This window comes from Petaurus breviceps, unplaced genomic scaffold (genome assembly GCF_028583685.1).
Source record: "Petaurus breviceps papuanus isolate PSGF00001 unplaced genomic scaffold, PetGlider_PUasm1.0 185, whole genome shotgun sequence".
In the NCBI taxonomy this organism is placed as follows: domain Eukaryota; kingdom Metazoa; phylum Chordata; class Mammalia; order Diprotodontia; family Petauridae; genus Petaurus; species Petaurus breviceps.
In genome coordinates, this window is record NW_027185797.1 from 7,683,413 (window position 1) to 7,709,256 (window position 25,844).

A 25,844-nucleotide genomic window follows, 5' to 3' on the forward strand; every position below is an offset into this window, starting at 1 on the left:
CCATGGGACTTGAACTCTAGAATCTATTCTAGATTCAGACTAGAAACTTTTTTTTTTACTAATAAAATTAGTAATTTAGTGGTAGAAATTTACTAAGCACCAACTATGAGCACTGCACTCCACGCTGGACATTGGAAAAAAAACAAAGATTAGAGTAGCATGGTCTGTCTTTGCTAGATTTTTCTTTTCTTTTTTTTAACACACTTTAAAATTTACTCTGCATTAATATTTAGTCATTACTTACTTCAATTAATATTAAAGATATTTTCTTCATTGCTTTCTCAAGCCTAGACAGCTAACCATACAATGAGACAATCCTAATTTATGGCATTTGCCAATTTCTCAGGTATAGATGCTCACTCTGAAAATTTAACCATCAGCCCTCTCTGCCAATATGAGCTGGCTCCCGCACACCCATCTAACTTGGGTTCAGAGAAGAAGGAAGAATTGGCTATGTTTTCTGAACATGCTGGAGACAAGGGCATTCACAATGAATACTTTATGCCAAGCTGCTTCCTTAGTATCTGGCTTTTTCATCAAGGATCCCCTGCCTCTGGTTAGTGAAATCTCTGCTCCCTGGGTCTTTTTTTTTTTTACAGGATTTTCCTTTCTCCCACAAAGCCCCTAAAATAATGCCTTTTCCTATTCCTACAAGCAGCTCATCTTCTTCCTTGGCTGCCCCACAAACCACCACTAGACCTTGCTTGTTGCTCTATGAGGACACCTGCCTTGAAATCTTATCCCTTTTACCACTGAGGCCTCTCTATCCTCCCTCAGGAGACACTTTCTGGTCCCAAATCAATCCATCCACAAGCATTTATTAAGCAGCTAATTGGTGTTGGCCACCGTGCTAGGTTTGGAGAGACAAAGACAAAACCAATTTAGTCTTTGCCAGGAGTGGAGAACCTGTGACCTCAAGGCCACATGTGGCCCTCTGAGTCCTCAAGTGTGGCCCTTTGACAGACTCCAAACTTTACAGAACAAATTCTTGTCAAAGTACAAAGGGCTGCACTTGAGGACTTAGGGGGCCACATGTGGCCTTGAAGCTGCAGGTTCCCCACCCCTGGTCTTTACCCTCAAGGAGCTTATAGACAATATGGGAGATGTGAACATAAAAAGGGACGAGGAATATGATTTCAGTGGGATAGGGGATTCCTAGATGAGGAAACTCCCTCTGCCAATGGCTTAGAGAATTACCTAATAGACTTGTCCAGGGTCATATGGCCAATATGTTGAAGAGGCAGGATCTGAATCCAGGCCCCAGGCTGGCACTCCATCCAATGCTCCATGCTGACTCTCAGGTACACAGATCAGCATGCACTCCTAAACCTTCCTAGCCCTTGGTGTTCAGTGAGCACTTCTCCTCTGGTGGCATTTCCCTGAATCTCAGTAAATTATGGTTTTCTTCTATGCTAACCTAAGCCAGTGTTCACCTGTTCTTTCTGGGGGAGAACACCAGGCCTCAGGATCTCAGTCTTTCAAGCACAGTAGTATCAGAGAACTGAAAGGGGCCTTTCTAACCTCCTTCTGCAGGAGGGGAAACTGAGGCTCAGAGCAGGGAAGTAATCTGTGCTTCCCAGTGGCGCCCCATTGCCTCCAGGCCATACAGCATGACTTCAGTGTCTTCAGCCTGGCCTTTAAAGGGGCTGGACAAACTGGTTTCAACCTACTCTTGCAGCCTTCTTTCACATGACTCCCCTTAATACACACTAAATGCACAGCTCCCCTTCCCAAATATTTACAAGCTGCTCCTTTAACAACTTGTTCTAGAATTTTCACCTAAATCAGGTCCTCATGAGCAAATACCTCCCTTCTTCTATCTTTATGCCAATCGAGATGTTTTCCTGACACTAGTCCCTCAAGAATGTGGCATACCTCCCAATAGACTGGAATCAACAGAACCTGAGTTCAAATCCTGACTCACCCCTTTGTGACCCTGGGCAAGTGAGCCAACCTTTAAGCTCTCCTTGTGTCCATTTCCTCACCTGTAAAAGGAGGTTTGTTATGAAGATCAAGACATAATGCATGTGAGGGACTTTGCAAACCCCAAAGCACTATATGACTGTTGTAATTTATTGTTACTTATTCCCACAAATTCTCAGTAACATTATATCTTCACTCGTTTGTATAAAACAAGAATCTGGATTTCTTGCCATCGTCTCCATACCTCTTCTAAAATGCAAAGCCCCAAGCTGGATTCCCTGCCTCAATAAAGACTGGACCAAGCCTTAAGATACTGAGAAGAATAATTCTTGGCTTGCCTACATCTTACAGCTGCCATTTGCCATTGATGAATGACTAGTCAGCATTCTGTAAACTGATCGATTCAACTATTTCCTGAGGGAGAGCCACATAAACACAAAATCCCTTCAAATCCAATTTAGGCCTTTAAGAAATTAAATGAGTGTTCTACAAGGGCACCCAATGTCATTCAGAAAATGAATGCATCAAGTCAGGCATGCCAAACCCTAGCAAAATTCTCTGTCATCAAGACGGCATTGGGGAAGCCAACAGAGAGAAGGTAGGTGTCTACTCTATGACACACACACACGTCAAGTCAGACCTTCCCTGTCTAGAATGTATTGTCCTTCCAGTGTGCCTCTCTCTTTCCATTTAGGGATTGCTTTTTAACAGGATAAAGTAAATTGGTTTAAGGCTGTTAACTATCCTTCCATCTCAGAGACAGGACAGTCATAAAACACAGCAAAGAAGGGCACTTTGTCAGTCCTTAGCCCCCTAGCTTGGTATTGGGGGTGGGGGGAAGCGAGCAGTACACTAGAAAGTTCTTCACACATTTTGTTGTATAAGGCTGGCCATTTGCCATCTATTACACATCTACTTGGGAGAAAAAAACAGAGACAGAAGAAGTTAGGGAGAGGCACAGAGACAAAAAGACAGAGGATCTGGGGTAGGAGGGGAGGAGATTGTTGACCTTAAAGGGGTCAACTCAAATGACTCAGTTGAACTACATAGAGAGATGGCAAGAGGAGGGAGAAAGGGGTGAGCTGAAAGAAAGCCTGACAGTGATAAGAACACAGAGACACATTCTTCACAGGACCATGCAGGGGAAAGCTCATCAGCTATGAAATCAGAGGACCAAGGCTCTACACCCAACTTCCCTGGAATAACCTCAGGCACATGGCCTGGTCTCTAGATTCTCATCCCTTTCTATAAAATAAGGCTCCATCAGCGCTAAGGTACCTTCATGCTCTAGGTCTATGAACCTTCCTTATCTCGATTCCCATTATCTTCAACTCTTCAAATAAAATTCATAAGAGGCAGCCCCTGAAACTTCTATACCCTTCTTCTTTTACACTTGAGAGAGACCCAAGGAGGGAGTAACAGCAAAGAAACCCAGACCTCTCTCCTTGATGCAAAATTCTTTGCTGTCTCCTCCAACCCTTGAGATTTCAGTCTGGAATTCCAAGGGAAAAGGAAAACTCATCTACCAGTTACAGACTAAATAAAGAGCCTCTGACTGCTCCCCCCACCAGAAGCCCCAAAATGACAGCTGGCTTTTTTTATTCCTTTTGTCATTTTGTCTACTCAGCCACTATCACCTTCACTCCCACATGGGGAAGCAGTCCACAAAAGGAGATCCTCTGGGTCAATGTGACAGTATGAAATTCTTGACGACTGCTAAAATGGGAGCCCAATGCCAGGTGACTGACATACACTTGGGATCCAGGAGTCAGGACATTTCAGAGTAGGACAAGAAAGAGTTCCCTCTGGGTGACCCTTGCCAAGCAGTCCTCAGACCTATGGTGAAGAAATTGAGCTAGGGGAAGCTCACCACTTCCCAAGGCAGTCCAAGCCTCCTTTCAGATAGCTCGAATCATTAGAAAACATTTCCCTATCTTGGACTTAGGTGTGCCTCTTTGTAACTTCTACCCACTGTTACCAGTTCTGCTCTCTGAGGTCAAACCAAACACATCAAATCCCAAATACATCAAATTCATATTCTTTATTCAATACTTTAGAAAACAATTATGTCCCTCCCAAGTCTTCACATCCCAGTTCTTCCAACTGGTCCTCCTGTGGCATAGACTCAGGGTCCTTTAGGGTCCAGGTTATGCTCAGGTTCCCAAGCATATCGACGACCTTCCTAAAATGGTGGCTGCCACCATTCTCTAGATCAGAAAGGACAAGGAGACCGTCAGCTCCTTATTCCTCTCTTTTAACACTGCATTTTTTGCTACTGCATCTCACTGCTGATTCATTGAGCTTGCTGTCCACTAGAGCCCCCTGATTATTTTCAGTTCACCTGCTGTCTAACCATACTTCCCTCACTTCTACTTGTGAAGTCAGTTTTTGAAGCTAAATTCTCTCTCAATTTCATCTCATTAGATTCAGCCCAATGTTCTTGCCTGCCAAAGGCTTACTAAAGCCCAACTCTGTCATCTACTGCATTAGGGATAATTACTTCCTGGGCTTTGAATGTCGAGTCAATAGGTATTTATTAATCACCAACTATGGGCCAGTCACTAGTGACATGCAAATCTGCTAAGCTTGCCACTCTTGAATTTATCCAAATTATCAAGTGCATTAACAAAAACATTTAGCCCAGGACCAAGCATGAGTCCTTGGGGCACCCCACTGGTACCCTCCTTCTGAGCTTACTTTGATGAATTGCAACAGGTTTAAAGACAAGTCCTTAATGGTTCTGACTGCACTACTGTCCAGCCCACATCTCTTCACCTTTTCTACAAAGAATAGCATGAGACTGGCAAATGCTGAAATCTAGGTTAAACTATCTCCATGGCATTTCTCTGACCTTCTACTTGAACAACGCTGTCAAAAAAAAAGGAAATGAAGCTCGTCTGACCCGACCTGTTTCTGATGAAGCCTTAGCAGCTCATTGTAATGACTGCTCTCTTTTCCAGATCAATCAACAGGGATTTATTAAGTGCCTATGTGTCAGACACTATGCAAGGACTGAATATTAACAAATCCATCTCCTTAATAACACATTCTAAAATGCCATGTAACTGTCATGAATCAAGCTCAGCCTTGAAGGAAAAGGAAGAAAATGTGGCTTCTTCCTTCCGCTGGCAGACTCATTAGACATGCTGGTTCATTTATTCATAAGCTAGCTCCTTGAGGGCAGGGTCTCTCTTTTGTCTCTTTCTGTATCCCCAACACTTAGCATGGTGCCTGACACATAGGAGGTGCTTCATAAATGTTTATTAAATTGAATTGAACTCCTTTCCACCACTAGCACCCCCATCTCTTGTTCACATGGTGGTCAGAAGAAGTGATACAAGGACACTCTCGAGGTCTCTCTTAAGAACTTAGGAATTGATTGTGTGACTTGGAAGACAATGGCACAGGACCACTCAGCATGGCGTGCCCACATCAGAGAAGGTGCTGTGCTCTGTGAGCAAAGCAGAATTGAAACAGATCAAAGGAAACGCAGGATTAGAGAATCAACCCCAAATGTTCATGTGGCTATTTGTGCCTGACCTGTGATAGAGCATTCCAAGCTCCTGTTGGTCTGATCGGCCCCAGTCGTACACACTGAGACCTGACTCTAGCAGAGGGATGTCATTTGGTCCTCTTCAAGAACAAGGACAGAACAACCATAAGGAAAGGCTCTCTGCTATGGGTCTAGTTGGTGGGGGGTCGGGGGAGAGGGAATATATTAAGGAATGAAAGTAAGAAAAATGACATCAATAAAACATTTAAAAGATGCATATATAATGAAAAAAAAAGTATATTCAAGAGTTTTCCTGGTGATGAAAGTCAAGTTTACTGGCCCATCTATAGTTTTCAGGTTCTAGCCTCTTCTCTTTTTTGAAAATTGGAACAACATTTTTCCTTCTCCCGCTGTTCCCTACCTCCAGCATCTGTTGGTTATGGCCAATAGTGTGGCCTGGGAATCACAAGTATTAATCAGTCTTTTGAGCACCCCATCTGGGTTGGCTGATTAACCTTATCAGGGGCTACCTGATCAATCAAGTGTTAACCTTATCAATCAATAAACATTTATTAAGTACCTACTATGTGCCGGGATTTATATAGCACTTGAAGGTTTGCAGAATACTTTATACAGATTATCTCATTTGAGCCTTGCAACAACTTTGTAAAAGGTAGGTGCTGTTCTCATCCCATTTACAAAGAGTATGACTTTGCCAGGGTCATACAGCTAATAAGTGTATGAAGCATGATTAGAACTCAAGTCTTCTTGATTCCAAGTCCAGGAATCTATACTGCCCCGGTGCCTTGGGCACCTGCATTAGTCCCTGCAAACGACAGCCCTCTTGTCCTTCTCATTGGAATTCTTTGTGACTTCAGGATTCCATTCCTAGAGCATTCACTTCCTCCTGGACCCCCTTCCCCTGAAGAGTGTTAGCCCATGAGAACCTCTCTTTCCTCTATGTCTCATAATGCCCACTTTTACCCTCCTCTATCACACAATCTAAAGGGACTCTCAAGATAGTCATCATTTCTACCCCCAGCAACCACTTCCTCTCTCCTGGAGAGAATCAGACCCAGAATTAAGTCTTCCTCCTCTTCCCTTTCTGGTTCCCCCACCTTTTTAAAGATGAAATTATCATTTAGGCAAACTCAGAAATTTCTAGCTGCCTTGTTTTTGGCAAAGAGAATTTATATCGAACATATTAATTTACAATGAACTGAAACATAATAAACATATGTTCATATAGTCAGTCTCCCATCACTCACTGCAAGGTCCCTGTGTCAGACTTCAGATCTCATTCCCAGACTTCTACCCTATCTTCTTGTTCTGACCAGGGGGTCTGTGATATATTCCCATGAGAAAATAATTTTTCATTCAGCCTCCACGGATCTTCACCTAAGTAATCTGCAGCAGGTTTCTTTTCTTCCGCAATACCTATTCCTGGATTTCCTCAAACGAATACATCTATGTAATATACAAAGCTAGCTCTTCTTTGCCAGCCCTTAACCCCCCAATTTCCTGCCCATCCAGAGCCACACGGGGCAGCCACTATCTTTACCTCTCTTTGTATCCTTAGCACAATGTCCGACACATAGTAGATGCTTAATGGTTTAATGATGATTGAATGATTCCACCAAGTCTCACTGATGGATGCCTCTAAGGTCAAATTTACCTCCTTGATTATCGCCTATACTCTGTGCATTTATCCACAGGCATTTGAGACAATGGGCTTTACTAACCCCCCCTTTTACATTTGTCTCCTGAGAACTTCTGGGTTGGTCAACTGGTACCATTCATGCCATGGAACCATTCTCCACAGTCTATAGCTTGGTGGAGTTTTCTCCCTTCCTCTTCCTTTTTGTCTATAGCTCTTTTGATCAGATTTCCAAGACTCCAGACAAACACATCCTTTTGAGGCCTTGCTGGGTACCCTCCATCACTGGCAAAGAGCTTGTTTTTTCCTATATTTTAGGCTACTGCCAGATTTTCAATCCCATTCTTGGACACCAAGTAGAAATGAATAAAGTAAAACTAGTTCAGGATGGTTAGGTGGTGCAGTGAGTAAAGTGCCAGCCCTGGAGTCAGGAGGACCCAAGTTCGGTTCCAGCCTCAGACACTTAACACCCACACACATAAAAAAAAAAAAACTAGCCTTGTAACCTTGGGCAAGTTACTTAACCCTAACTGCCCTCCAAAAGGCAAAAAAAAAAAAAGTAGAACCAGTTCCTGCCCAAAACTGATGGCATATAATGCAGATACCTATAGATCTTTCAGGGAAATCTTAATTAACTTGCTTTTACTCCTCTGAACTTACACATTTACTATTGTAAGGAGGGGCTGACCAATCAGATCTTAGAGCATAGGAGACAGTCTCTACCTGCTGCCAACTCACGTTGGGCAAGTCTGCCTCTGATAGCATATCATGACATGTAATGGGGTGGTCCTCTCTTCATTTTGGAGGATTTTCAGGCTTTATCTGTTTCCTGATCACTAACTAAATGGTGAGAAAAGCCTCTGTATTTGGCTCCTGGGTGAGCATTCAAAAGTCTACAAGGGAAGAACTGGATCCCTCTCTTTCCTGGTGGTGCCTGAGGCAAGAGCTTTTGTAAGCCTCAGGGTGGAGAGAAGAGAAGCACCAGCAGCCTCCCCAGCCCCCCAGGCTGGGCATGGCAACCTCGCTTGGTCCTGCCATCTCTTAGCTGAACGAAGAGACAGAACCAAGCCTCTTACATTTGAGCTCGTCCTTCGGAAGGACTAAGGTGGTGCACAGGAATAAATGTGCACTTTTGTTCTTGCTGTATCTTCTCAGTAAGTATTCCTCTTACAAGACGTACTTGATACCAATTAACCATCGGGACTGAGGCAATATCAACTGGGTGACACTGAAAAGAGTCAATTGTGAAGAATGAATAGCACTGCCCCTCACCAGAATCCTAAAATCCCCAGGAAAGATTGACCTAGGGACCTGACCAACCAGGACATTTCACACTGGGAGAGGGGCCCCAGAGCTCACCTATGCTACACAATCTATAATACTCACTGGGGATAGACGGCCCCTTAATGAGATGTTCAGTGTGAAGTACAAAGCCATAAATGTAAGATAATGTGACCATTACTGTTAATGCTATGTTGACATCCTACAACAGCTATTTGTGTGTGTGTGCATGTATATGAGGAGGTATGGTTCTTCTGTTATCCAATTTGCACATTACCATTTACACTTTCATGTGCCTGGTGTTGTCATCTTTGTGATTCACAGCAAATCACTTCTGAGCCTCAGTTTCCTCATCTGTAAAAAGGAATGATAATGCCAACAGCAGACTTCCCTCAAAGGAGATAAAATCTGTAACGTGAAGACTAAAGAAAGCAGCTCCGGCCAAGCACTTCACAAACCTGAGAAGGCCACACAGATGTCAGCTGTCATTCTTAGCAGGCATCACTCAGTATAGAGTTGTTGACTTACTAATTTTCACTTGGACAGAGGAGCCATTCCAGGCACCAGGCAGAAATAGTTCCTGCTTCCCCCTCCATCACTCACTATGATTCCCTGTACCCTCCTTCATTTTCCTGAGCCCAGCCTTCTGTGACATTTGATATCTTCTGTTCATGGTCAAATGGAGACCTACTTTATTGGATGGCCAAGTCTCCCTCCCCCAAGCTGTCTCCTGTCACTTCAGCAGTGACCCACAGTAACCTGACACATTTATAAAGGCCATCTTTCATGATCACACACACACACACACACACACACACACACACACACACACACACACACACTTTTAAATGCCAAGAGGCATTAATGGAAATGAGTCCTCAATAAAAAAAGAAAGCTTGCAGAACAAAATATGTCCCCAGTTAGTACAGCATGTTCAAAAGCCTAGGGTTCTGTTGCAATCCAGGTCACAGAGGTCAGCAGAGAGACTGCTGATTCTGACAGGCTCTGGCCAAGGAAGGCTGCCTACAGAGGGCAAAAGTACACAAAAAAAGCAAACCAAGGAGGCTACTCTGACCCACCAGAGTCCATCCCACTCTGTACCTGCCCAAGGCAGTAAGTGAAGGAGATTTTTCCTACCATTCCTCAGCCTTAAGGGAGCCACATAGGCCCCAAAGGACTGGAAAGGACTTTTGGGGCAAACAAAATCAATGCATCTAAAACTAAGAGAAGTGGGTTAACAGAAGGGGGGGAAGTCTTTGCAATGTTTCCCTGATAAAAGTCTCGTGACCAAGATATATAAGGAACTGATTCAGATTCATGAGAATAGGGCCATTCCTTCAGTTGATAAAAGGATATAACAAGGGCAAAGGCTATGGACAAGCAGTTTTCTAGGAAAGAAAATCAAGCCAGCAACAGCCCTGTGAAAAAATGCTCCCAATCACTAACCATTAGAGAAATCCAAATAAATGCAAATGTGAGATACCACTTCACACCCATCAGATTGGGAAAGTGAGGAGAAAAAAGGAAAATGACAAATGTTGGGAGGGCTTGTGGGAAGACTGGCACATTAATACACTGTTGGAGATGCTGCGAATTTGGTCGAGCCATTCTGGAAAGCATTTTGAACCTATACCCCCAAGTCACTAAACCGTGCCTACTTTTTGACCCACTAATACCACTACTAGGTCTGCAAGAATTCGTAGTGCCAGTCATGATTTCCCAGACACCTTTCCTCCTCTTATAACATGCCTAGAACCTGCAAACTAGACCATTTCTATAGCACCTACTTCCCCAGACTCCGAAAAGGGTCCTAGCCAGTTGCAGCAAGCACTGGATTATATGATATGCCTACAAGGTAGGTTACAAACTCCTTGGGTGTGGGAGCAATGGGAAAAGAGGGCTATGTCTTATACATTTTTGTATCTTGGGCCTACCATAGTGGGGGATACATTCAGACCACACATAGAATAGACACCCAACATTTGCTAAATGAATGAATGACATGCCACAGACATGGTCTGCATTCCTCTTCACCTCCCAACCAAGTCTCTTTGGGGGAATCTTTATGTTTACTCTTGATCCCAGGAGGCAAAAACAATAGGAAAATGAAAAGGACAAAGTTTCCTCTGTACAACTTAGGCACCAAAGTTCACCACACTCTACAGACCTGAGTTCCAGTCCAGACACAAAGGGAGAGGTAAGAAATTCAACAAATACCAATCACCTCAGGGGACTTTGGGGCCTAGTTCCGAGGCCACATATCCATCCTAACGATATTGTGCTCATCACTCAAGTTCCCAAACCACTATACTCAACAAACAGCAAGCTCACAACTAAAGAGAAAACCATTTCGTGCTTAAGGCAACCTTGGCCATTCGGATCACAGAATGCTACATTTAATAGAGGGAAGGAAGCTCAGAAGCCATCTACTCCAGTCCCCTTATTTTAGAGATGAGGAAACTGAGCTTCAGGAAGGAAATGTCATTTGCCCAAGGTCACACAGGTCAAATGATCACAGGCTCATCGAGTTATCTAGAGGTTAAGGGATTTGCCCAGGTGGAAGGTGGGACTTAGTGTTCTGGGTCCAGTGACCCATTTACGGCACCACTTTAGGATCTGAAGTGAGGACAGTGTTCTCTAGTTCTGACCATGACCACACAAAAGCACCCCCAAGCATTCTCTTCCCAACAATATGGCCCTAGAGGAGTCTCCCAGGGGTAGAGGTGGAGGGAGTTCCCTGAGACAGAGTTTGAAAAGCCCTTTTACTGAAACATAAATTAATCTGACCCTCAAAGAACACCAGGAGATTCAATGGTGGAAAAGGGCAGAGAGTTTCTCAGTATTTTAAAATTTTTCATTTTTTTTAAAGGGTTGGGGGAAAATGTTTAACGCATTCCTGGAAAGGGGTCTATAGAATACACATGGGGCTGGCAGACTAGGGGTAAGAAGACAAGAGACCTGAATTCAAATCTAGCCACAGATACTTACTAGCTATGTGATTAAGGGCAAGGTGTTTAATATCTATCTCAGCCTCAGTTTTGCTCTCTTCAAAATGGAAATAATAATAGCATTTACCTCCTCCCAGGGTTGTTGTAAAGATATAATGAGATGCAGAATTTTTGTAAATCTTAAAGCACCACACAATACTATTATTAGTTCTTTCTTCTTAAGTTATTTAAATCCAGATTGTCTCCTAAGGGAACAGCAGAAAATAAATACTCAGAACTGTAGGAGAGTACAGTGCTGGACTCCATACCTGAAAAAAGAGAAGTAAAGAATTTGATGGTAGTTCATAGAGAAATTAATCCCAGTGCTAAGATGAAAACTATGTAAGTCATTTAGCCTAATAAAGAGAAGGCTCGATTTCCTTGTTTGTGAAATGGGGAGAACAGACTTTGAATCTTAGTTTAGGGTTCATTTAATTATAGACTTTAAAGGCATCTTGTGGGTATGCACAGATTTATTGTGATGAGATGGGAAGAGACAAAGGCTCAAGCCCCAACTTAGTCACCTCTTAGTTAGCTGTGTGGCTTTGAACAGGTCTCTCTAGGTCACCATATTGCCTCGCCCCTAAAAGGAGAGGATGACTTAAAGGATCTTTAGGGTCTCTTCTGGTTGAAAACGTATAAGAAATGACAAGTCTGGAAAGTGTGTGTGTCAGAGATCATTCTTGGAAAGTTAAACTAGATTTCTCTAAAGAGGCTATGGAATGTCATAGCATCAAAGATCCAGAATTGGAAGAAAGTTCAGAGACCACAGAATCCCAATAGCCCTCAATTTACAAAGAAGGAAACTGAGGCTCAGGAAGATTGGACTTGCTTAATACACAGTCAGTATCAGAGGGAGGATTTTGACCCAGGTTCTTGGACTCAGTGCCCTTGTTACCAGACTACACTTTTCTCCAGGACTGTGAACATAGAATGAAGGCTCATTTGTATGTGTTGACTTAGGTATGGTTCTGTCTGAAGACTAGAAGACCTCTAATTACCAAGCACTGCCAGAGTGCTTAGGGTATACTCAGCAGGATGCGCACCAGCCTTAGTCACACCTATAGCCTTGGAACCCTAAAACCCTGGGAAAAGCCAGAGAGTCCTAACTAAAGACCTCTCTAGTCCTTGGCTTTCATTGGTCCAGACCCCACCACTAAATGTCACAGCTGCCCCACAGGACTTTAATTGATTTAATATTCAACTTCTCATTGTTTCCTTATTTAATCAGATCTGAGATTTCTTCAGTGTAAGGAATTCCCAAGAAAACTCAGTCTGTTGCTGTTAATCACATCCAACTCTTTGTGGCCCTATTTGGGGTTTCCTTGGCAAAGATACTGGAGTGATTTGTCATTTTCTTCTCCAGCTCATTTTACAGATGAGGAAACTGAGGCAAACAGGGTTAAGTGACTTGCCCAGGGTCACCCAGCTAGTAAGTATCTGAGTCTGGATTTGAACTCAGGTCTCCCTGACTCCAGGTCCAGTACCCCATCTTCACCTGCTCAGAAACTCACCATCTTGCAGCTGCTGGCCACTCTGTAAATTTGCATGGATTGTTGAGGGTTGAACAGCCAGTGCCAGAGGGCCCTGAACCTAGCTCTCTAGGCATTTGATCAGACTGACTTCCTCCTCCCACTCATTCTTCAAGGCAGGCTCTTGAGAACACTCCCAAGGGTGAAAGAGCCAAGAACAGGAGAGGTTATGGGTGCTAGAAGCAACTCCATCCATTTCAAAATCCTCCCATGGGCCAGCTCCATCTTAAGATATTTATACCTGTTTATTTATCATAAATATTTGAGATATTTATTACAGGAAAGCCTAGCAGGGAAAGAAGCCACTAAAATACATAACCTCAACTCTCAATGTTTCCTTACTGAAAAGTTAAATGATCCAATTAATTATATTGGGGAGAGGGGAGAAGAAATAAATCCATTTCAAATGTTATCCTTTTACTGAAAATCAATAGTATTTTTAAAACAGGACAGAAATGTTGAATAGCTTCCTTTAAGAACTGGAATGAAACCTCGCATCCTGTCTCTCCTTCAAATAACTATGATGGGGGCTGGGGGGGGGACTCAGAGAGACATCACATCAGTCAATGAATTTGAATTAAATACAGATACAGACCCCCCCCCAAAAAAAAGAAAACCCAACCCAGTCCTTGCCTTCAAAAACCTTAGATTTTATGAAAGGGGAGATTAATGTAGGTAGGAGTCAGGAACACCAGAGTTCAAATCCTTCCTCAGACACTATTTGTGTGATCCTGGTCAAGTCACTTAACCACTGTCTGCCTCAGTTTCTTCATCTGTAAAATGGAGATAATAGCACCCATTGTGAGGATCAGATATCTGTAAATAGCTTAGCACATAGGAGGTGCTATAGGAATGTTAGCTATCATTATTATAATATCAGTCAAATATATGTGTGAGATTCAAACAAGTGGTGACCATTAACCAGATCCTAACAGAGGCACACCCCCATAATGGGCAGAAAGAGAATGCATTCAGCACTTACACACAAGGGGCCAACAAGCCTACTCTTGGCAGACAGCCTACCCCCCTCCCCAATGCTGCCCCTTCAGCTCTGAGCAGGAAGGAGCTCTAGGACACCCAGAACAGAACTAAGAGTCCTGTTCCCCTTTTTTAAGATAAATCACTCTGAATTCGAACAAGTAATTTAGCCTAAAGTCTCTGTCAAGTCTGAGCCCCATCAGGGGCTTTTCACAGGGGCCAGATGGATGTCGCTTACCCCAAATTATCTCTGAAGAAGGGAGACAGGAAGAAAAACCACTCAGATGTGAGGCATTCAGTGGAGTAAATGAAAAGGATGGCAGATAGAGAGGGATCAATGATGAAAGGAGGACAAAAACTCCAGGATACCGAAGAAACAATAAATCTGAGGGGATTCAGAGAGAACCATGGGAAAACCGGTACATCCTGATCCAGAGGGAAATAAGCAGAAGTAGGAAAACAGTCTATACACTTACTCTAGTAACATAACTGAAGAGCATGGGAACATGAAAAGCTAATTGCCACATAACTTTGGGGACCAATGTTGGCCCCAGAGAAAAGATGAAAAAATGGACTCCCTTCTTTTCACTGGAGATGGGGGACTACGGGTACAGAATGCTGTATATATTGACAGACATAGTACCTAGTTTCATCTGGTTTTGCTTAACTATTCTTATTTGTGAAAGAGAAAATAAACTAGATAGTCTGAAGATGGGAGAAGGGTGTCAGAAAACGACCCCAATAAAACTTTTCAAAACAATTAGGACGTTGGAAAGAGAGCCCAGGAAATTGAGAACAAAGGCAGTTGTGAAGGAGAAAGATTATTAGGTACTCAGAGGTCTTGTTTCAAATAAGCCTTTCCGTCCTCCATACTACAGGGAAACTGATGGTCCTGACTTCTTCCCCTTTTAAGGCTCAGCTGGAGTGCCCACCTCCCACATATCACCCCTGATGCCTGTGGTGGTTAGTGTCCTCTCCTCACCCCTCAAGTGGGAGCTCAGCAACATGGGAAGTGTATCAACCCAGTGTCTCTCCCTTCTCTCTACACACACACACACACACACACACACACACACACACACACACACACGCACGCACGCACACACGCGCACACACACACTCTCTCTCTCTCTCTTTCTCTCTCACATGTACCTTCCCAACAACCACTGAGAAAGAGATTAAAAGTTATTTTTATTCCTGTTTCACATATGAGGAAACTGAGGCTTGGATAGGTAATTTGTCCATAATCATAGCGCTAGGAAGTGGGAAGCTAGAACATGAACCCAGGTCTCCTGACTCTTAATTCAATACCTCTCCCTCAACAGCACAGGATCACTGAATCAATCAAACATGAAAGTGTCAGGCACCGTGCTGAGCTGCAGGAACATGGCAGAAAGGAGACTGAGTGGACCTAGATTTGAAGTATAGGCTCTAGTATGCTTAAAACTCTTGAAAACTGCACAGACAAAAAGCAACGACACAAAGGAAAAGCCTGGCATGGAAAGAAACCAGCAGCCCACTTGGCACCACCCCAGGGCGTGATGGAGTGAAGCTTATGCCCAATCTGCCAGGAGGAGACAGAAGGAAGATGCATTGCCCTGTGAGTCTGCACAGAAGGCCACTCCCCACCCCAACCCCCGAGACCTCTAAGGATCAATTGTGGTATTCATGCCCTCTCCCTCCCCTGGCACAGTCTGCCTGCAATTTCCTCGGCCACCCTCCCACGGCAGGAAATGGAGACAATGAGGCTCCCTGCACCAAGGGCAAGGAGGTCATGTGGAGTCATCCCCGCCCTGGACATCACTCACTCTCTTCCCGGTCTGTCAAGGAGACAGAAGGGCACGGTGAGCATTTGTCTTCCTTTTCTGAGAGTAATGGAGGAGGAGGAGGTCGGAGCAGGATTTCCCTCCATCTCACTCACTGCCAGTTAAAGGTGAGTCATCCTTGGGCCCCTGAAATCCATCTCATTAAGCCAGATGGCTCATTTGCTTTCCAATTACATTTAGTAATCACCAAATCATTGCTGCCAGCAGAGAATGAGGGAGGGGGAGGGTTGAGGGGGAAGGGGGAAGGAGGAAGGAGAAAAGAGAGGACCCGTCACTGTCTCTCTTCATTGTCTCCCACTTGGCAGGCACCCATTCCGTACCAGTTTTCTCTGCCTCAGCCACAGCCAAAGGAAATCTGGAGGTCCGGGGAAAGAGGAGCGAGCGTCATACTTCAGAGAAGGCGTCAACCAGTCTGGCCATCTCTGAGACAGGTGAATTTATGGGTACTCACCGAAAAAGAAATAGAAAAAAAAAAAACAGGATTTGTCCAGCATGTTTCCTGCCCTATCCTGCCACAAGGTCCAAAGCTGGAAACAATCCTTCTCACATGTGAGCAAAAGTGGAGAAACACTGGAGCCATCCTGTGGATGGTGGATGGCCACGAAATAAGGAAGAAGGCAGCAGCATGAGAGCGGGGCTTCTTAACTGGGGGTCCATGGAGAGATTTCAGGGGTCTGTGAACTTAGGACTAAAAAAAAAATCACATCTTTATTTTCACTAACTTCTAACTGAAATTTATTATTTCCTTCAAGTACATAAAAACCTTATTCTACAAAGGCTTCACCCAATGGCAAAGGGGTCCATGGCATACAAAGGATTAAGAACTCCCACCCAACCGGGAGCAGCAGGAAGAAAGACGAGAAAACCTGGGCTCTAGGACCACATCCACTCTTTACTAGCTTCATGACCCTGGACAAGTCCCTTATCCTCCTTAGGCTTCAGTTTTCCCACCTGGGAAATGGGGAGGGCACCTGGCCTGTCTACATTAGAGAATGAGTGTGGAAGTGCTCTGTGAGCCGTGATGCACTTAATGTCGTCACTGTCAGTGTCATCATCCCCAGAGCATAGATTTAGATCAAGAAGGGACTTGAGAGGAGGAAACCAAGGCCCAAGGACGATGAGTGACTTGGCCAAGGTCACAGAGGATAGAAAGGGCAGAGTCGGGATCTGAACCCAGGTCTTCGGACTCCAAATTCAGAGTCCCGTCCTCTACACCACAGGACCTTGGCTGACATCTCAGTATGGTGGCCATACCCTAACAGGGCAGTGGGCTGCCATGTTATACCCAGGAGATGGATCAGAGGATTCATCAAAGCCAACACAAAGATTCAGTAAAGCGAGTGGCAGGTCCCTGCTTAAGTGATCTCAGGCAAGGAACTGTCTTCTCCTTTTTTTAAGACCTTTAGAAAAATAGAACTGCATAGACTCCCTTAGTAATGCATTCTGGGGTTTGAATAACCCTTACAGATGAGAGATTCTCCCTCAAGTCTAAGCTGAATCTCTTGGTCCAAGTCTTATCTCCTCCTACTTTTATTTTCTTAGGAGGTGTAGAGTGGGGGGTGTCATGGAAAATAGCTGGGCACATCAAGGGCATTCTCCCTCCCTCCCCATTCATGCCGCCCATCCTGGCCACCTCTTGTCCACGTCTTCCAAGTAACTCCTTCCTGAGGGAGTCTATCCAACAGGCTGGTGGCCTTCCTCAAAGATACCCCAACACTACTGAGTATCAATGAGACCTACAGACGGTCCTGCCAGTCACGCCTTACTCTTCCTGTACGCTGAGTCTTCTGGCCTCACAGCTCTCTGATGACATCCTTTATCCACAAACTTGGCTCTTTATCACCATCAAATCCTTCCTTGGTTTCCTCCTTAACCAACCCCCAGTTCCTTCGACTTTTCCCCAGAGTGCTTATAACCCAAGCCCTCCAACGTTTCAGTGGCTCAATCCACTTCCCCATCTGTCCCTCAACATCCTCTTCAGATATTTCCGTGGTTCCATATACCCCCTCCCCCTCTCTGCCCCTGAAACATCCCTTTGAGCACAGAGAGGGTAAAAGTGCCTTCATGTGGGGAAGGCCCTAAGAGGCCTTTGTGGCTAAGCGGCTTCCACAGAGATGACCAGACATAACAGGGCTTCCTTGGGTCAGCGACTCCAAAGCAAACTGTGAATGTTTTGGTCTGAGAAGCCAGTCTTTTGGGTGCCTTGATTCTTGCCCCACCCCACCCATCCCTTGATTAAAGTAAGGGACTTAAGAGACAAAATGGACTCCATTAAAGTCACATTAAAGTGACATCAAAATCACGCCAAGACCTTTTACCAAAAGTCGGCAGAAATTTTCACAAGGTGGAAATTGATCAGCTGTAGATGGGCCTAAAGAAGGTGAGCTTGAAGAGGTTTGGTAGAGACAAGCATCACAGGACGGGAAGGAGATTTTGAAAGCCATGGTGTACAGCCCCCTCATTCTACAGGCCAGGAAACTGAGGCTGAGAAAGACTAAGTGTATGAATAAGTGTCCAAGAAGGGATTTTATCAGGTTCAACCCTTTAATTTTACCAGTGAGAAAACTGAGGTCCAGTCTGAGTCAGGATTCAAACTCAAGCCTTCCCAATTGCAAGTTTAGCATTCAATCCACTCTGCTGCCTAGGAAATTGAGGCCAGTGGGTCCAGTACTCTTAACTTACAGTTTCAAATTAGCACAACTCAGACGAGGCTAAGTTTCCAAGAGTTCCCAACACCTATTGATTTGGGTCTTAATGGAACATTCTGAAAATGCGAACTGTGCTTAGGGAGCTAGAGGGAAGACCGAAGAAAAGTCAGGAAGCCTGGGTAGTCGTATTCCAAGCCAAAAACACTGTTCATCTGTGGTCTTCTTCACTCCCTAGACAGAAAGCTTGGACTTTCCGTAAGGCAGAGATCACGACATTGGGCCTGCCATTTTCCCCCTCTCTCTGGGGAGGCAGCATGGTACAGCAGATTCTGAAATCAGAGGTCCCGGAATCCACCTCCTGACTCTAGTGCCCACTAGCTCTATGACCTTGAGGAAGTGACTGAATCTCCCTGGGCCTGTTTCTCTGACCCTGTTCCCTCTGGCCTCCAGCACCTCTCAGCTCCTTCCAATTCTGTATTAATGATTATTGCTAAAAAGTTGTTGATCAAAGGAAGACTCGTATGAACTGATATGGAGGAAATAAATGAGAGATACAAGGGATGGGTCACGTTTTCTTTCTGACACCTATCAATTTCATAAAGCACGAATTTTTCCCCAAGAAATGGGGAGAGGCAATTAGCAAACAGTACAGACTCACACTCCTGGTGCCTGCTGTTCATTCTCCTGGTTTTTTCCACTGCCTCCTCCACTCTGGGCCCAGAGCACTTTGGGTACTTCCTTGTGGTGGGAGAACATGCCACTGGGTGTCAAGGGAGTCAAATGACTAATTACTCCAAACCCAATTAAGAGGACAAGAGATCTGGAAGAAGCACCACTCCTCTTTCTGCCTGACAGGCAATTATTAGGGGAAAAAAAGGGCGGGGGGAATAAACAAGCCTTGTAGCTTGGGGTAGGTTCATCTGCCTGCGTGAGCGGGCCCAGCTGCAAAGGAAGTGTATCTGGTCATCAACTCAGATGACAAAAATGTACCCACAACGGGGTCATCCAAATGCCAAAGTCTACAGTCCTATTAATAGCAAGGGACACACACACACACACACACACACACACACACACACACACACTCACTGATGGAGAAGCGATAAACGATGGGGGGAGGGAGCCACCGAAGAAGGGAGGAGTGGGATGGTGGGGCGCCCACATGGCTGCCCAAAGTTAGGGCTCTTTCTTATATTTACACATGTCAAGGGCTCATCTTCCTTAGAGGAAAGAGCTCCATTGGTTATTGTCTTTAAAGTCCTAAGCAGAGAAGGCTTGTTGCCGATTAGGTGTATAGCTAGTTTCAAAATCTGGAGGACCCAGGCTGACCCACCTCTGCCCTATATGGTATGTATGATTCTGGGCAAGTTAACCTCAGTGGGCCTCAGTTTTCCCACCTATAAAATCAAGGAATAGAACACGATGGTTAATAAAGTCCCCTCCAGGTGTAAATCTCTGATCTCATAGGCCCTGGAGAAATTCCTTCACCTCCTTGGGCATCAAGTTTCCTCATGTGTAAAACAAGGGGATTGGACTCCAAAGACAATATAATCCCTCCCGGTTTTAAAAGGATGATCCTATCGCCTTGGGCAAGTCCCTTAACTTCACAAAGCCCCAGAATACCCAGACTGTAAGTCATAACTTGGTACAGAGTGTTCCCTATACCAAGGACATCACAGATCCTACTAGAAATCAGAGCCTATGACCCTCCCAGGGAGGAATAGGAACAATGGTATCTTTGATATATATTTATCGGGGTGGCTAGGTGGCACAGTGAATAGAGCACGGGCCCTGGAGTCAGGAGGACCTGAGTTCAAATCCAGCCTCAGCCACTTAAGAGTTCAAATCCAGCCACAAACACTTAACACATACTAGCCATGTGACCTTGGGCAAGTCACTTAACCCCAGTTGCCCTGCCCTTTCTTCTCCAAAAAGCAAGAAATTAAAAAATAAAAAATAAGTTTAAAAAGATATATATTTATCAATAGAGGTCCAGTCAAAACTAAATATCAATAAAACATGCACAGATGGTGATTCTCAGGGCAGCAGAGGGAAGAGCATCTGAAGGCAGGGTAAACGTGACTCCTTACCTGTCTGGCTACCCTCCGGGCCTCCCAATAAGGCTTCGAGTCTTCCACGGCCTTGCCAATTTTTTTGACCAGTTCATCCAGTTTCACTGTTGCTTCTACCAGAACAGAGCGGAATTTCTGGCGGGCATCCTGTGGTCAAGGAGACAAGAGGTTTGTCAGATACCGTTTAGATTCAAGAGGAGAGGGAACTAAGCAGCACGCCCTGCTTTAGGGAAATCCCATATAGGAAGATCGGGGTTTACAAGAGGAAAATGGAAGGACCATCCAAAGGAGAGGGGCCTCGTTTTATGCTGCCTGGCCGTGGAGGGCAGGATGAGGAGGGGAAAAGGTCTGACCAGGGAGGCAACTCTGGGCTTGATGTCAGGGAAAGCGTCCTTGCACTTGGAGGTGGCCCAGAGTGGAGTGGGCTTGCCTCAAAGACAAGACGGCTGCTCCTCAGCTCCATCACAGAGGAGAAGCTTGTTCTGATATGGATTGTGCCAGATGGACTCCAATCGTGGGAGGGACCTTTCCTAGGAGCAGGAACTTTTATAGGTGACTTTGGGGGACCTCAAGTCTCACAATCTCCTACAGGTTCAGCTGAGAGATCAAATGGGAGACATAAGAATCAGGGGGCAGAAATGAGGGAGTGGAAAAAAATCCAGAGGGGAGGCAACTGTAGTCATACCAACCCTATGATGTAATTAAACTGGGAAAGGGATGGGGGAGGGGTTCGATTCATTCCTTTATCAAAACAACCACCACCAAGCAAACAACCCCCCCCAAAAAAAAAACCCTCTCAGAGGAATTTACTGTGAATTTCCTTTAAATTAAAAGCCCCACTCTTACCCCCCTCCCCATTCAAAAGTAATAATAATGACAAATGACTGAGCCTTTATTAAGCTGTTTCTTCTGTGTTCATCTTGTCTCCCTAGAAAGAAAAATGGAAGTTCCTTATAAGCAGGAACCACTTTATTGAGCTGGTATTTGTAGGTTTTTCACGGCTCTCTGGGGAGGCAGCAATGGTCCCATCATACCATCCTGACTATGGACAATAGCTATGCTTCTTATGGCAGGTGCTAGAGAGACAACAAAAATGTAAGTCCCTGCCTGCATCAGGGAGCATACGATCTTATCGGCAGAAACAAGATGCACTTGTATAATAAGTATGTGGAGGACGTAAGGAGAACGAATACCAGGAATGAAAATACAAGCAATTGGGAGGGGCCAATACAGTCCCTGGGCCAGCTGACAGAGGTACACATCTCTTCTGTGCCAGATGCATTACTTTGTTATCAGAGTCACAAAACTCCTCAATTAGCAAATTCAAATTCCTTTGGCATTCAAGGTCTCTACTAATGGCCTAACTGTCCAGGTCCAAAAACTGTTATCCCCTCCCAAAACACACCCTAAACTTTCCACCTCCACCCCTTTGTTTACATGCTTCTCCTTCCTCCAATTTCACCTTTGCTCTGTAGGAACCTTACATTTCCTGGGCCTAGTTTGAATGCTGGTCCTTTTGTCATGGCGCCTTTTCCAATTCCATCCTCAAGTGGAATTGATCTCTCTTCTCTGAACCTCCAGACCACCTTGTCTTTGCCCTTTTCCTATAGACCTAACTCCATGCTTTCTGGCTTTATAGGTATCTATAATGTAATCATAGCATCCTTCCTCCTGCATTGCAACTTCCATGAGAGCAGGGCCCTCTTGATCACCTTTATGTGGCCCACAGTACAGCAGCGCCTTATACATATGAAATTGTCATTCAGTCATCCAGATGCGTCAGACTCTGTGATTCCATAGACTTGTCCATGGGGTTTTCCTGGAGTGGTTCACCATTCCTTTCTCCGGTGTATCCCCATCTTACAGATGAGACACTGAGGCAAATAAGGGTTAAGTGACTTGCCCAGGGACCCAGAGCTAGTCAGTGTCTGAGGCCAGATTTGAACTCAGATCTTCCTGACTCCAGGCCTGGTGCTCTATGCCCACATACTTAATAGTAGGCACGATCAACTTCATTCATTGAAGGAAGAAGCGAGCAGAAAAGAACAAAACCTTGGTCCTTGGAGGGACCTAACGTATGAACAAAACCTTGGTCCTTGGAGGGACCTAACGTATTCTCCCCACACTGGGTCCCATTCTACTAGATAAGGAAACAGCTTTTTTGACTTAATGCCCTAGTCTTTCGAGCCTTCCAGAACCGGGCCCTGCCTCCATGGGTATAGGGGCATGGAGAGCTTGAAGGGACCATGGAGACCACCTCCTGAGCCATCATCTCACAACAATAGATTTGAGATTTCAAGGATATCAATGACACAGATCTATACACACAATGAGGCTTATCACTCCTGACCTTTGGCCATGTCCTTCCCATAAATCCACCACAGGGGCTCCACCCAACAGACTGGGATTTCATTTTACAGCTGAGGAAACTGAGGCCCCACTGTCTCCCAGTGTCAAGTCATAAAACAAACATTTATTAAGCACCTACTGTGTTTGAGGTAGTGCAGTGGGTAGAATCCTGGGCCTAGAATTAGGAAGACTCCTCTGTGAGTTCAAATCTGTCCTCAGACACTCACTAGCTGTGTGACCCTGGGCAAGTCACTTAACCTTAAACTTGTTTGCCTCAGTTTCCTCATATGTAAAATGAACTAGAAAAGGAAATGGCAAACCACTCCAGTATCTTTGCCAAGAAAACTCCAAATGGGGTCCAAGGTTCAGTCCTGTCTGATTCTCAATCTGAAAAACAACTGAGAAACAACAAATGTGCTCCCTGTCAAGAGTGCTGAGCATATGAAGAAAGGCTAACATTATAATGGGGGAAACAACATGCAGACAACCCTGTAAAAATGAGAAACAAATGAGGTAAGTCAGAGATCACCAATGGAGGGAAACGCTGTTGCCACGAGAGGACTCGTGACTCTGAGCTGACATCGTTATGGATAGTCTGTTAACATACAGACCCCTCTTGCAGATTCTCCGCACCCAGCCCGGGGCCAGACACTTAGTGCTTGTTTCACTGAATATGACTTAGGAGGCTTATTCAAGCTTAATCAAGGGCATCCAAATTACTTCCAAAGTCAAGTAAGGCTGGGGGAGGAGGGGAAGGGACATGGCTAAAAATGTCATCAGAAGGGAAAAAAACAGGGGTCCAACAGGTCTCGGGACAAGGTTGGGGGGGGCAAGGGGAGACAAGAAGGGAGAGAAGCTAGGGCCTGAAGAATTCATGAAAACAGCAGCCACAAGGACCAAACTGGCAGGAGAAAAACTGAAAGGGAGAAATTTAGATCCCCATCCAGAAGAAAACATTTAGGATTATGCTGTCTTGTGATTGTCTCTTCCTTCCAAAGCTGCCTCTCTTTTATTTGAGCTTTGCTGGAGGGTGACTGGAAAAGGGAAAAGGAGGCACGTGACTCATACAGGGCTGTCCCAAAGGCAGAAGCAGCAAATGCTGCCCCCCATACCTCCAGCAACACCAGGCCTACAAAACTTTAGAATTCTGCCAGAAGTACGTTAAAATGTAATTGGGAAATATTTAACAAAACAAATAAAAATGTAATGTGACATAGATAATGTTAATTTGTAATTTTCTAAGTCAACATAGGGTATAGGGACCTGTTTCTATTTGTATTTGACCTCACTGGTCTGGGTATCAGTGACGACCCCAGACACACAGTCAAATTAACCCCACTCCAGCGACTAAAAAGGTACCTACACTTCATGAATACTCAGTCTTTAAATGCTAAAATGAGGCTTCCTGAACTAATGAAATCACAAATTGAAGTAAAGCTTGGGAAATTTCTTATAAATTCATGTCATTCTAGGATCAGTTCAAAGAACCAGGCACATTTAGCCTGGAGGAGAGAATCTTAAGAGGTGGGCAGGACATGAGAACAGTCTTCCAAGTATCTGAGGGCCTGTCCCATGGAAAATGGATTAGCTTTCTTCTCCTTGGCCCCAGAGGGCAGAACAGAAGCAGCAAAAAGGATAATTTAAGCTTGATTCCAGGACAAACTTCCCAACATTTAGAGGTGTCCAGAAGGACAACTGTGGAGACCTTGGGGACCCCGTCAATGGGGGGCTCCCAACCCAGGCTGAAGGGCCACTCATTGAGTATGACACATTCACGGCTTAGATTTGATGGGTTCTGAAGTCCCTGTAGCCTAAGATCCTATGACTTTGTGCCTTCTTATAAACTAGTGTTGTCTGACTCGAGACCACAACATAGACAAGATATGACAGTGACCATGCTATTCCCATTCTTAACTCTCTTTTCTACTGTCCACTTCACTGTTGACCCAACCAAGCATGGCTCCCTTATTTCCTTCCCCCCTCCCATTCTCCTGTCACTCCTCCTCACTGCATTTCCCCTCGCCTTTATGGTGGCCTCAAAGTCCCTGTCTGGTCTGGGCAAACCTGGAGATTCTGACTACTCAGTGTTCCTGTGGTCACTTGGGCAGTAACATGGCCGGCTCTCCCCATACACAGTAACTACATAGTATGTGTCTTCACTTCCCACATCACTTGATTTTCCAGGTGTCCTTCCCCTCACCCCACCCCTAGGGACTGCCCAGATCACTAAGTCACTCCTAGAATCACTCACTTTAAAAAAGGCCACATTTTAAGCCCTGGGCAGAACAGGAAATGGTCACACCAGCACCACTGGGGCTCAGGTACCCTTACTATAGTTATTATCCTGCACAAAAGTCAAACACAGAGATGTTTCTCCTGCTAAATGTAGGAATTATGGCACCTAATTTAAATGATCATGCAAACTCCCTATTCTGGGGGTCTGACACTGTTATCCTTTCCTTACAATTATACAGAGATTAAATGTTTCCAAGTACTTTCATATCCATTATCTCATTTTCTCTTTACAACAACCTTCTGAAGTAGAATAGGCATTAGATTTAGAAAATAAATGATCATTTATTAAGTGCCTGCTATGGGCACCAGGATACATTGGGGATATAAATTTCCCTGCCCTCAAGCTTACATCCTACTAGGAATTTGCAATGTGTTTCTAGAAAAACACGTGTGTATATATACATATTTACACATATGTATATATACACATACATGTATATGTGTGTGGTGTTGGGCTGAAGGAAGAGACACTATTGTACGCAGCCATTGAGGGAATTTGTTTTGCTTAATTATTTGTATTTGTTTCAAGAAATCTGTCTTTCTGTCCTTTTTTCCCCACAATGGGGTGTGTGGGAGGGAGATAAAATATATTTCTTTTAATTTTTTTTAAATAGCAAGGTGGAAGGCTATTACACATGTGCAGTGCCGAATGCCCTTTCAAATGAGTTCAATGTATTAATAGCTTTATTTAACTGTTTTACTTTGCTATAATAAAACTCTCACAAAATGGGAAAAATCTATATTGTGATACATATTAATACAACTTAGACATTTTGGAAAGAATTAAGGGAGGAAATAAAGGA

General features: G+C 44.5%; 1 protein-coding gene across 4 annotated transcripts in view; it reads right to left on the minus strand.

The window, feature by feature from the left end:
- SH3BP5 (SH3 domain binding protein 5) overlaps positions 1-25,844 on the minus strand; it is an 85,861-nt gene that overhangs the window by 29,529 nt on the left and 30,488 nt on the right. For all 4 annotated transcript variants that reach the window (XM_069088408.1, XM_069088410.1, XM_069088406.1 and 1 more), the window contains exon 3: positions 20,416-20,544. In XM_069088408.1, coding sequence (XP_068944509.1) covers positions 20,416-20,544 — 129 coding nt within the window. The remainder of the gene's footprint in view (positions 1-20,415; positions 20,545-25,844) is intronic.